General features: G+C 38.0%; 2 protein-coding genes across 10 annotated transcripts in view; one reads left to right on the top strand and one right to left on the bottom strand.

The window, feature by feature from the left end:
* The window catches only part of myom1b (myomesin 1b), a 32,040-nt gene extending 29,197 nt beyond the window's left edge, over window positions 1-2,843 (bottom strand). For 7 of the 9 annotated variants that reach the window (XM_067577831.1, XM_067577834.1, XM_067577833.1 and 4 more), the window contains exons 1-2: window positions 2,685-2,843; window positions 1,966-2,207 (exon numbers count right to left, since the gene is read on the bottom strand). In XM_067577831.1, coding sequence (XP_067433932.1) covers window positions 1,966-2,141 — 176 coding nt within the window. In that variant the 5' untranslated portion in view covers window positions 2,142-2,207; window positions 2,685-2,843. The remainder of the gene's footprint in view (window positions 1-1,965; window positions 2,208-2,684) is intronic. The other 2 variants (XM_067577839.1, XM_067577836.1) reach the window with 2 other exon arrangements.
* A 6,018-nt stretch (window positions 2,844-8,861) lies between these two features.
* On the top strand, window positions 8,862-12,365 carry myl12.1 (myosin, light chain 12, genome duplicate 1). The gene is made up of 4 exons (XM_067577840.1): window positions 8,862-8,974; window positions 10,935-11,136; window positions 11,384-11,545; window positions 11,791-12,365. The coding sequence occupies exons 2-4, from the start codon at window positions 10,953-10,955 to the stop codon at window positions 11,961-11,963; spliced, it is 519 nt and encodes a 172-aa protein (XP_067433941.1). The 5' UTR covers window positions 8,862-8,974; window positions 10,935-10,952; the 3' UTR covers window positions 11,964-12,365.
* The last annotated feature ends 1,616 nt before the right edge of the window (window positions 12,366-13,981 follow it).

The raw sequence follows: 13,981 nt of genomic DNA, 5'->3' as shown, positions 1-13,981 counted from the left end.
AATAACATAACATCATGATATGGGGATAAAGCTGAGGTCAGGGGGAGATGAGCTGTAGATTAGGGTTCAATGGGAAAGTAGTGCAGCGGTTTAGTTTTGTCGTAAACATTTTTGCAACCCTACAAGAATTCTGTTGATGAAGATGATATGAATACCACTGGAAATAATAACTATTCACTCATTAAAAGTCCCAAACAACACTTTTGCTGCAATGCAATATGATGCACCGGTAGCACACACCAGAGTCATAAATATGAGAGTACACCCAAAATTATAGTCCAAACAACTCACATACCCCTTACAAATCCAAATTCACCACATACAACAATCTTAAATCTTACTATATCTACCTCTTCTATGGACTCTCTTTAAAGAAAAGAAAATATTTGCTCAATGTGAGATCTCCCTCCAGGATGTCAATTGTAGCTTTTAGGCCAGACGCCACACGGTTTGTTTGTGACAACGCTATCTGCAGCACTGAAGGGTTGGGGCTGGGGGTTCACGGTATGAGATAACAAGGACCTGATAAGGAGGCAGGGGCAAGAGAGGTGACAGGGCAGCTGACCTCATTTTTCCTCTATCTATCTGGGCCAATGTCCTTTGTCTCTGACATTAATATCCTCTTGACTTTGCAGGATCGGGGGTTGAAAAAACTTGTATTAAGATGATTTATAATATGAGAGACTTCCAGTAAAGATTATGATACATAAAACATAAATGCAGCCGCATCTTTGCAGTAACGGCATTATTGTAACCACCCTGACTGTTAAATCATCATCACAATCATCCTCTCCTCGCCTCAGCACAGATCCAGTGGCTGATGGGCTGCCGAGCAAAGCACCAGCCAGAGAGTGTAAAGGCACAGATCAGATAGTGTTAGTAAAACTTAAGCCCCATGACCTGTTCACACTCACCGGACCGGTGTATTTAAAGATTCGACAGGCACTGTAAAAGATAGGATCACTGGAAAGTGGGTGTTTTGTTATTCCTGGGATATAAAAGCTCATTAGAGTCCCTTCTGTAAATATCGGAGAACCTAAATTGATGACAAACCATGTAGAAAGCTACCAGACTGTCCAATCATCCATGTCATCACAGAGTTTGGGAAATCAGCTATACAACCATATTAATTGATACCATTTTTATGCATGAAACTATGGCTCCCTGTGTACTTTGTAACTTAAAACTCTCTTAATCAAATTTGATCCATGTATAGTATCTATTAGAAACACTAGACAGCTGACCAATGCCTTCAATAAATCTGGGCAACATAACTGACCACTAATAAACAACATCTTTCCTCACGTCTATTGGAAATAATGAGAAGCAATCAAGTTTCCACAATGCAATAATCAATGCACATTAAATCCATAACACAGGGGTTCAGTTTTCAAGTCGATGAGACAGAAAAACTTCACTGTCACTTCTCACTTTCCCTCCAACGTGGTATGCACAGGTCAATATTCTATTTCAGTCTATGTGCCATAACTCTGCCATTACATAACAGCAGCTTATCCAACAAATGAAAGGAGCAAAAAACAAAAGAATGTTCAACATTAACACTTGAATTATTTAGGGATAGTTGTGTTAAAGTTAGGAGTTTGTATATATGCATGCAGGGCATTCTTTAGCCTACATGCATGAAACAACATGCAGGACTTAAAGCTGTTTTCAACCAGTATAAAGAGCGATAATCCTCAGGTGTGTGTGAGGGTTGATGAAAGTAAAAGACAACTTGGCGGGGAGAGAATGGTTACTTGGTGAGGACTGTCAATAAGGCAGCAGAGCAGGAAAAGTGATCCCAAAGCTGCGATAGGGAAGTGATCCAACAAGGGAAATGGAGGTGAACTTGATCAGTTGGGGTTGGGTGGGGGGTAGGAGATGGTGTTAAGGGGACAGCAGGGCTTTCCTGTGACAGAGAGGTGGATTCATAAAGGTATGCTCCTCCATCCTCCTCCCCCTTACCCCCTGCTCCTGCTGGTGGCAGAGGCGCTCCTGCTGGTGGCGGAGGCGCTTCTGCTAGCAGAGTATCTGCTGCTGCTGGACTGGTACTGGCTCAAAGTGGCCTCTGTCTCCTTGCTACGGTAGCCACGGTCATAGTGGAGATGGTGCTTCTGGTAGAACGGTATAGATCCAGACATGCTGCAGGCCGCTCCCGGTACCAAGTCTTAGTTTCCAAGTTTCTTCCTGCCTATCTGTTTGTCTGTCTGGTAAGTTAGTGTTCAAGAGCAGGTAGATTGACTGTTATCATGATACACTGTAGGTTCATAATGCCTTTCATTGAATAAAAGTTTTTAAAACTCATTTAAGAATCAATAATCTACTGCATTGGCAAGCTGGCCATGCTTTCATTTACTTCAACATGTTCTTTGAACTTGAACATGGATAGTTAATCTAGTTATCAAGATGGAAAAAAATCAACTGTGCTCATAAGAAAATTATATTGTAGAGAAATCTTGTAATCCAAATGATGCCAGTCTAAGTATATTAAAAATATTATAGCCAAAAACTGCATCATATTTCCTTGATTGAAGAAGAAAACAACTTTTTACCATCATGAAACCTGCAACATCAGCTGGCAAGACATGACATAATATTCAGGCAATCAGGCACTTTCTCAGCATGCTTAGACAACAACCTGACATCTCTCACATCGTATCCCTGCAGAAAAGCTAGCTACTTACCCCCAACAAAAAGCCTCAGACTCCAAGCTTTAAAGGAAAAGATGGTGCAACTCCACACTTAAAGCTTGAGATCCCAGCAAAACCTACAGGTAGGTGCTTACAGGGCTGCAGTCTACACAACAAAAATAATATTGGCCCTCGCCAGAGTGTCCAAGCAGCAGTCACAGCCTTGTATGGTGAGGGTGGAGATAAATATAGCTGAGAGCAGAGTGTTGGGGGTGGAAGTCAACTCCCAGTAGTGCAACACATTTATGGATGCAGGTCTTTGCCAATGAGCATTGATGACTGATATGCAGGTAAACAGGTAAAAAGTCTTTTAACTGTTTGTGTTTTGTTTTTAATTTCATGTCACTCTTTTATCTGTTAATGCGCCTTATCAGCTTTTTTAAATCCAATTTATTAATGTATGAAATATTTAAAATGTACAGTATTTATGAATGAATGAACATATATTTTTTAGTATTTGTTTTTTCATACTGCTTCATTCGTGTATACATTTATTCATACGTTTGCCTGTTTATTTGCATTTCTGTTACAGCCTACTCACAGTTGACTAGTTATGAAAATGACAAAGCCGACTGTACATACTTTAAATCAATGTCAGAGTACAAAAGCACCTCACAGTTCAACTTTTCCCCAAATATGTCAAGTGGTGGTTTTACAATCATATATTTAATTCAATATAATAATGTTATTTCAACTAAATGTGTTCTTGTTGGCCTACACAGTACAGTATGCCATCACTTGTTAACCTCCAGCTGCTTTTATCTTGACTTTTTACCACAGCAGTCTCAGCTGTGACTGTTGCTAACTTTAGCTATGCTATTGTTACTTACTTCACGTGAAACAAATGCCAGTTACTGTTTTCACTCTCTCTTTCTGCCTCTCCCGGTCTCACTCTCATTCGTGGAAGTCAGGGCCGGCCCTAGCACGTTCAGTGCCCTAGGCGAGCTTCACTCCAGGCTCACTCATCTGTCTCAGCAGCAGCTGGTGTGTGCGGCTCCAAAGGCTGGGCAGAGGAGGCTGTATCTGGTGCTTCTGCAGGGAATATAATACACTTATTACACTTATTCTCACCTCATGTCCACACAAGCTTCACACATGAACACAGGTCATAATATAATCTTTTATAAGGAATTTACTTGAATCGACTGATTTAGACAATGTGGAGTGTGTAGACAATTACAGCTGTACAGTGAGGTGGCAATTAAACAAGATGACAATTAAAGTTGTGCATATGCTTGTATTCGTGTATTCACACATCTGAGAAAAGTGACAAGTTGTAATCAGTTGTCAGTGCTGTGCTCTCATCATCAGAGGATGTAGCCAACTGTTGAGATGTTTATTAAGTGTTTCTATAGATATACAGAGGAAATAGCAACAAGTTCATTGATTAGATTGTATATAGCATTATATGTAGTATTTACATTAGATTATTTACCATCTGGAATGTCAAAATTGACATTGCACTCACTCACCAGTTGTGACAGATGGTGATTGTAGATAGTTTAAAAGTGCATCTGAAATTATATAAGACAATGTTATTAGCTAATATAGCTAGCTAACTTAGCTTACGTCAATGATAGATGCTGAGCTCATGCTAGCTAGCTAACCTAGCAGGCAAACGTTAGCTAGCGCATTCCAATGTAGTTTAGCTAGTGACAGCAGCTAACGAGATATTATGACAAATAAAGATAAATTTACTTAAGTTACTATGAATAGAAAGGACATTCCTGTTTAAATAAAGCTTGTTACAGGCTATTTGGCAGCATGTTTCATTTGGCTGCCACTGATGTTTGGACATTGTTCTGGAAATTGACAGCACACAAACACCTGATAAGTTTCCATGGCAGAAATATCATTTCGCTGAACACTTCTGAGGCTGTTGTTTTGAACATTCGTCCTTTTGGCCCTCATCCATCACTGTATCCCACCTGACACAGCAGTCAGCATGACAACATACCTAAAATGTTACGGCAGTGACCATTAAACACTGCGGGGAACTAATACAAGATGAAGCAAGGTCAACATGCTGTCTAATGAATACGGGATAAAATTTACAATGGGAACATGTCACAAGCCACTAAATCATTTACCAACATGACTGCTTTGAACTGTTACGATTAACTGAAAAGCAAGAAATTGACACCAATTGTCAGAAAAGCAGCAATGATATTGTGTTCAGTTGACTCCAAAACCTTTATTTCTGTGGCCTAATTCAAGTGCACTTTAACTGTATATTTACTAAAAAGAACAGTTTGACATTTTGAGACATATGCTTTTTTGCTGAGAGTTAGATTAGAAGATGGATACCACTCTCATGTCTGTATGAAGCTACATTGGCTTAGCAATTAGCATAAAGGTTGGACACAGGAGGGGGAAATAGCTAGCCTGGCTGTGTTAATGCATCAAAATCTGCCTTGGAGCGCCACTAATGCTCACTAGTCAATACAATATATCTTGCTTGTTTAATATGTCCAAAAAAGTGACACTTCATGTGTAAAAATGACTCATTGTGGTTTTATGAGAGGGTTACAGGAACTTTTTCTTGGCCACATACACGCAGTGAGTTTCTGGAGTCACTGGTGTCATTTGGTGGCACATAACCACCAAAAAACCATAAGATAATATTTTTTATGCCTTTATTTTTGGTGTGGATTAAACAAACAAGTTAAAATGTGTTAATTGGTGAACTTTAATGGCACTGGTATATGGATTTTGTATGCATTTAGATGGAGCCAGGCTAGCTGTTTCCCCCTGTCTCCAGTCTTTGTGCTAAGCTAAGCTAACTGGCTGTTGGCGGTAGCTTCATTTTCATCATACAGACATGAGAGTGATATCAATCCTCTCATCTTACTTGTAGCAATAAAATGAATCAGCATATTTCAGTCAACCACTGGCAAGGAAAATGTCTTCTTATGTTATTGATTGATTTAATTTTAGCACAACTGGGCATTAAACCCTTTCATCTACTGTAAAAAGATGGTCTCCCTGAGAGGTCATCCAAGTGACACAATGTTCACTGAGCATACTGTGTAACAATAATATTCATATGACACTATGTTTATATCACAAAGGCCATCATTACCCTGTCAGACACTTAAAGTGCAGTAACCTACAGGATTAGTGAATATGACTGAAAGTCAAAGAATAGCCTACAGTTTCTCTGTAGCTTTTATCGCACACATCCTGGGCTTTACTCTAATCTGATCATAAACCCCAATTACCAAACAGCTGTCACTCATAGCTCATATAGATGAGTCTTTTCCTTGAAACTTTCCAGTTCATTATGAAAACTCAACTGCGTATCTAAAGGAACGTGATAGCAGACGACTTTATCCCATTGTACCCCATGGTATTCAAGAGTATCATATACCTCATAAATCTATTTTAGCAGTAGTGCTTTACCATGGTCAGCAGTGAATTTTGCATTTAAGGTTATAACAGGAATAGTTGGACATATACTCAGCACATCTGTATAATCTAATGCAATAAAACACAATCACACTGCAGTTGTGACACAGTTATGTTCAGTTTTGTTGAAACTTTGTGGTAGTTTGAAGGCCTTATACTGGTGATGTACTGGACTACGTTTGAAAGGTTTCTAATATTCTGTCCATCCTGTTTACATACATTACTGGTTGGTTTGTCTCCAGTTTGTGTCTGCATTTATGGCTGTAATGAACAGTGTTCATCTCAATGAGTTCAGCTGTCCAGGAAATTCCAGCTATATGCTGGTCTCATGGGATGCATTAGGACTATTTTTATATCCTGTTTTGTTTCACTTCCACATACTGATGCTCTATGAACATTCAAGTTAACAGTTGAACAAATTTACTGAGCTCACACAAGACAAACCAACATTACTTCAAGAATTAGTCTTGTACAATATCACAAGGCAAATGAAATGTTTCCAATGACACTAGCACACTCTAGTGGTTAAAATGACACTAAAATACACAACAAAACTAGTTTTAAAGGCACACCTACACAGGTGTTTTCAGTTATTCTGGTTAATTAAACTTCAGACTTACAGGTGTTGCCCCAGTTTCATTTGTACAACAATAGAGGGAGGGAGCTGTCAATCAAGCACAGTTCTTACATGCCAATGGAGCCTTGAGAAAGGGGTCTAACCAGACAAATAAGGGAAAAAAACAGAGTAGGTTGGCCTTGGATGATGAGGACCTTTACGTAATGCAGAATTGATTTCAGCAGGACCTTATATGAGTAAAGGCAAAGATGACAAAATCCTGAGTAAATTTGCTTGAGCATGAAAGGTTTAAATTTAAATACATCAGGCTCAGACCTGATATCATTCTGTTACTTGTTTGCAAATGCTCCCAGTTTACCGAATGATTCATTTCCTTTGTATTAAATCCTGTGTTTCATCAATCACACAGTTTTATCTCTCTAAATTAAACATTAAACCACTGTTGATTCACCCTCTGTGGCCTCATATACATATAGTTTACCCACACGAACAGGCTCTCGCTTGAAATGAGAGTCGAATAACAAAACAAGGCGGCCTGAAAAAAGAAAGGAATGACATCTCACTCTTTTTATAGTACCTGACAATAAGTAAACAGTTTTAACTTACGGAGTTCTAAGAAACAACTAATCTTTATCTATTATTTCTACTTCATCAACATCCTATCACCAGCTGTATTTACTGTGCCTCCCATTAAAAACAAACACTGTACAGTTTGTGTCTCCTCATTTGATGATGATTTGATGATTTTTACTTTGGACAATGTAGACTGGTGGCCTGTTTTGATTAGATACAGTATAGTTTTACTATAAATGACATTGATGCCCATTTCATTTCGTTATCTACTTTGAAAGTGATATGACTCCCGGAAAAAGACAAAGGTTACTCGTTTTAACCTGTGACTCATCAGTTCCACATCTTGCTTTGAATCCCTGCAGCTGTAATCCCCCCTTTACAGCACTGACTGTGTGTACCAACTGTTGTCTGACCCATGCTGGTCTGTCAGTATCTATAATTATCCATCCTACTAACATTTTTCAACTTATTGTTTTGGTTATACTGTATAGCCGTCTTCTCCTTTTTATCCCTTTCCCTTTTTTTAACCAGGTAAAAGTCTCATTGAGATTAAAGGATATGTTCACAGTTTTTTTTTAAGTCTGTCTTAAAACAACAGTTAGGTACCCTTATGAACATTGAAAGAGGTTATCCTTGCTGTAATCATTCCTCCTGTTCATACCCACCATTAGAAGATCACAGTATTTTTAGCATCAAATTCCCTCTTTGTGTTTCATCGGACAATGTTTCCCTGTTGAGCTGCGGTGGAAGTACAGTAACAAAAAGAGGGACTTTGGCACTAAAAAGACTGTAATGTTGAAAGATATCTACTTGATTTGACTGATTTTGGTGTCTGAAGCCTCACATTAGCTTCAGATAAACTTTTAATTACATCACTTACATTGTAAGTGTATTATGAAGGGATCTTCTAATGGCCAGTATGAACAGGAGGAATGATTATGGCAAGAAAACCTTATTTCAATGTTCATTTGGGCACTGGACTATTGTTTTAAGTACTGAACCCATCCCTTACTTTTTTTTCTTCAAGAGAGACCTGTCAAAGAAGTTGAAAATTTAAACCATTGTGACAAGAATAAAAGCAATACAAACAACATAAAAAGGTTAAGACAACTGTCACATACTACAAAAAAACATAACATGAAATTAAGATGCGTATACAGGTATTTGAGTAATCCCTTACAAATAGTCAATATGTATCTCCTTAGCATCATTTATCACACAAGGGAAACGAAATGCTCAATAACAATTTCCTTATATGTTTGCCATATTGATTATGACACCCATGTATTCCCATAGGGATCATTTAAACTTTACTTTGTCTTTATTGCACAATGCAAAAGATGAGCGTATCCTTTCTTCCCTTAAATGGACATATCCAGGAATGTTCAACGCAGGCAAGGGACTGTGAGTGAAATTAGGTTTACTCCTTCGGGGGTGTAAGAGCACTGTATTAATTTTATTACCAAGAATAATAAAACATTGGGCGTCTATTTTGGGCGTATAATAGTAAAGTAAAATATAAGTGTTACGTAATTAGGTCGAAATTAACATATGAGTTGTTTTCTAACGAGTAATAATGATTTCCCGCTTGACAACGCCCCCCTCCCTGACAGTTGGTTTGTTCCGGTTGTTCTGCACGGAACCAACATTATCATCAGGAAGTGAAGGGCGGTGGTTGAGAAAAGAGCAGCGACGGGCTAGCTGATAAGTTTCGGGTTGTCGTCAGGTAAGACTGTGTTTTTGATCTATTTGTATGTATATTAATGGTTTACTTCAGCATTTATAATAACACCACACCGCCACTACCAACATTTAAAGCGTTTAACATGCCAGCGAGCCATTTTTGTTTCTTTTATTGCATCGAAACACGGCTAACTGTTAGCCGTGACGCTAACGTAATGTTGACGATAAATTTGTCAAACTTGTGGGCAATTTTAACGTGTAATTCTCAGCTATGCAAAATATAAATGTGAACTGTGAAGCTGGGTAATTTCAGTAGCTGCTCGGTGTTTCAATTGAAGTAAGTTAATTTAACAGCTGTGTGAACACAATTAAGTAACCGTTAATGTGGCCCGAAACCAGGCCGCAACCATTGAAATACTGTGCGTAGTTTATATTAAGTGTTACCTGCAAGGTAAAAAAAAAAACAGACCTTTAAAATACACTAATATGAGGAAAATCCACTTTGTAATAAGTCAATTCAGTTGCAAAGTGTGCAACACTTGGCAAAACAAATGTAACGATAGCGAAAATAAATATTTGAATCACATTTTTTTCATTTACGATGACGATCTTTACTTTCAAATTAAAATATTTGCCTATGTGGAAAAACAATTTTCTACCTGAAATTTTTATTTAAGAATAGTGCACCTTGTATAATTGAAATTGAGCTTTTAAAATAACCAGTGAGCCAAAATGTTTAAAGATCCCCTCCAGTCATGTATTAAGACATATAAAATGCTTGAATCAATAGTTTTCCCACATAAAAAAGTATAATTATCTTGTTAAAATCCTCAAAATGGTATCTACTCCTTCTCCCTCATTAAAAATTCCAGAGTCTATGAATATCCAAATTTACTTTATTTCATAAGTTTTCCTGCTGAAAACAAGATGTCTCCTACTTCACTGTATAGTCCATCCTCAGGATCGGCTTCCAAACTATTTGTGATGTCACAAATCCTGCTTGTAGGCCCAGCCCTAAAAAAATGCATTTTTCAATGAGCACAGAAATAACTTCCACTTTAAATAGATGAAGATGAAAACAGCCTTCTAGTGTCAAACTTTACATCAATCTGCACAGTGAAGCTCTAACGTCCAACTGTAGGAACAAGAAGGAAAAAAACGAACTGTTTCCCAAAGCCAAAGATGACGTCCTCAAATGTTTTGTCCTGAGCAACAGTTCATAACCTAAAGATACTTAGTTCATCACAAAGAGGACTAAAGAAGCCAGAATATATTCACATCTGAGAAGGTGGAATCAGAGAATTTGGAAATTTTCTTCTTAAAAAAATGCAGCCCTATATCATCAGTGAACTTAAATGGAGCCCTTTATAATAACCAGTGGCCCAGATGATATCTAACCATATCACCATATTGAACAATGTCTCAATATACAGTATGTCCGAGCTCTAGTTAGTAGTCACTGTCCAATTTCCATAACCAGCAAGCAGCAAAAGCACTAAGTGTCAGTCAAGCCAAAGGTGTGAATGTGGGACAGCATATAAGTACATTTAAAACATTTCCTGAAAAGGGAATCTATCCTCACATCAGTAATTTTCCTGCTGTCAGTGAGAGCAGTGAGCTGATCAACCTAGAAAGATGAGGAACATTTCCATTTATAGCTCAGAAAGGGACACCACACTGGGGATTCACTGCCAGAGAATTAAACTGCCCTGCAACTGAGTTACGGACACGAATGACGAAATCTTATTTTGAGTTTCAGCATCAGCCGCTTTACCTCTGATAAGACTGTTTCCTCTTTTTTTCTCTGTATTTTTCCTGCTATTGAAGGATGTTTTACACTGATAAGAAACCTTATAGTGTTGTACATCTTAGTCTTTTCACTATTTAAGGAAGAACTGTCTTAATGTTACACATAAAAGCATCTGACAATGTTTGTCTTCTTTAAGGAGTAAGTCCCTGGCTGCAGGATGTATAATCTAACTGTGTTGTTTTACTTCCAACAGAAACAAAACACAGTCAAGATGTCAAGCAAAAGAGCAAAGGGAAAGACCACAAAGAAGCGCCCTCAGCGCGCCACCTCCAATGTCTTCGCCATGTTTGACCAGTCTCAGATTCAGGAGTTCAAGGAGGCTTTCAACATGATCGACCAGAACCGTGATGGCTTCGTCGACAAAGAGGACCTCCACGACATGCTCGCCTCCCTGGGTGAGTAGGAGCATTTTTTTGTACAGGACAAGCTCTGATATTTTCTCACATATGAAGGCATAGCGTGCTAAAATGTCACACTAGATAATCAAATGACAGAGGCAGTTAAAGTGAGCAGATTCTTTTCTGTATGTGGTCTGCAGTTTGTTGGTCTGGGTGTGCACTTTTCATCTGTTAATGTCACTGTAGTTTTAATTCGTCTGTAGTTATGTAGCAGGTTTTCAACGTTCATTGTGTGTCTTTCTAGGAAAAAACCCAACTGATGAATACCTGGAGGCCATGATGATGGAAGCTCCTGGACCCATTAACTTCACCATGTTCCTCACCATGTTTGGAGAGAAGCTCAATGGCACAGACCCCGAAGATGTGATCAGAAATGCATTTGCTTGCTTTGATGAAGAGGGGACAGGTAAGAAGCACTTGAGCTTGTGATTTCTTTACTTTCGAGCAGCACAAAAGTCCTCCTCCCAACTGTGAAGGTTTGTTGCTCAAGTGGTATATCCTGATACCAGATGATTGGAAAAGAAAGTGTTACAGAAACCACAAAATACTCAGAGACAATAATTGTAAATTATTTAAAATAAACTTCTGCAAGAGATGATTTTAATGTTGATTCGGTGTCTTTTTGTCTCATTTTGACTCTGTTCCTTGCAGGTTTCATCCAGGAAGATTACCTCAGAGAACTGCTCACAACAATGGGTGACCGGTTTACAGACGAGGAGGTGGACGAGCTTTTCAGGGAGGCCCCCATCGACAAGAAGAGTAACTTCAACTATGTGGAGTTCACACGCATCCTAAAGCACGGTGCCAAGGATAAGGACGATTAAAGAGCCATACCAGCATATTCCTTTTCCCCCTTCTCTCCCTCTTTTGTCAGCTAGATCACCGTGCTGCATGTCTCAACTCTACAGTATAAAACCCTGTTGTCAAGCAAACCAAAGCAATAACTATCCACTGTATTTGATGTGAACTTCCAGTTTTGCTAGACTTAAACATCTCTAATGGGAAGAAAAAATTTTTTAAGCGGTTGTCTAATGTTTTTTTCTGTCATGTAAAGATGTGAAGTGGCAGCACATTGGAAGCTCTTAAGGGATACGTCTTTGCAATTATCATCATGATCGGGTTCAGCTGAATTTTTACATTTTATAATATAAACTTTTTAAATAAAGCCCTCTATCAAGTTGTAGTTTGCTGACTGTTTCCCTTGCATAAATGACAACTGAAATAAGTGTTGCATTATTTTGTCTTTATTTTTCCAGTGGTTTAACTGTGCACCAGTTTTCATTCCTCGAGTTCTTTGCAAGTCTCGACAAGTCCTCTCTCTCTAATTCATTCAGCATGTGCTGACGAGCTCTCGCTGGAGGTTTTTTTTTTTCCTTCTGTTTTCAGGTCTAAAAAGGTCAAATACACAGAGTTGAAAGGAATATTTCTGTGCAAGAGTTTAACCTCATAATAGAGAAAGAGGAAACTGCTCATAGTGATGCATTTCTGCCCATAAAGGGAGTGTTCTTATGTAATACAGGTCCTTATCTAACAGGCATGTCAGGGCGTCGAACCAGAGACAAGACGAGCATGATAAAGTTAATCCCGTTGTATAAAAGCTTCAGGTTTAGAGTTGATTCACGAGCAGTAACTGAGATAAGAGCTCACAGTTTATACTGATGAGATCACCTAAATACTTTTTATTTAGGATTAAATGTCTCCAACCTTTTATGGCGCCTGGTCCCTGTTCTTCAAATGTGGTTAAACAAATTGAGGCTGACTGCTGTTATCAGACTAAAATAGTCTTTGAGGGCAGTTTGAGGATTGATTTGTTAATCCTTGATGAAGTTATCTTGAATAAGAAACAAGTTAAACAAGTAGAGTTGAAACCATGATCAGCATACACATGTTTCTGCTGTTATTTAGTTTTATATTGACCTCTATGCTGTTTTCACACTTTCATCACTGTTTAAACAATTAGATATAAACAGTGAATATGGGTTGGACAGTGAGTAATGTTGGGTGCATGATTGATAAAGTTCTCAATGAACATGCAAACAACTGATTATAAACCTCTTATGAAAATAAAATCCTACCTAAAATTCTCAAAAAGCAGCTGTAAGTACAGTGATAACTTACAGCAAAATGAGTTCCGCATTTAATCATTTGATACATTTTAGTGTTTCAAATATTAAATTAAAATCCCATATATACTGGATCCATTGGTCAGAATCTGTTAGGTGAGTATTTCAAACTAAATTTGGATTGACTTTTTTTTTTTAGTGCACAACAGATTTTTATTTAGTTGTACAAGAATAGGTAAACTCTTCATTATAAAAATTAAATTGTGATAATTACACCAATAGATCACAATGATTTGTCAATAACCTGCATGTTCTCATCTAAAATCATATTAACATTATTTAATTATAAATCTGAGAAAGTGAGACATTTGTTTTACCCTAAAAACATCTTGGTCATGATTCAGCTGACTGACACAGACATACTGTGCTCTAGTTAAGAAACACATAGATCATGGCACAATCAAATTGCAGTCTAAATTAAGAGATTCATATTTATTTAATAATGATTTTAAGTGGAAAGTGTATGTTATGTTAAGACGATATTGATTAGTAATTCTTTGAGGTCTACAGGTGCATTAAAAATGGCTCATTTTAACACCCATGACAATGACAAACAAACCCAACAGGCCATTTGGACTACTTTATATTGGAGCAGTAATAAGTAGATAGGCCTACAGTAATACAGTATTTGGGTTATTTCGCTCTCTGGTGTCTTTGAAAGTTTCAAACGGAGTGATGCTGCTTTCAAACAGTGTGGGAAAGATCGGTTTGGCATAACG

This window comes from Thunnus thynnus, chromosome 21 (genome assembly GCF_963924715.1).
Source record: "Thunnus thynnus chromosome 21, fThuThy2.1, whole genome shotgun sequence".
Classification (NCBI taxonomy): domain Eukaryota; kingdom Metazoa; phylum Chordata; class Actinopteri; order Scombriformes; family Scombridae; genus Thunnus; species Thunnus thynnus.
This window is presented reverse-complemented; position numbering and strand designations above follow the sequence as displayed.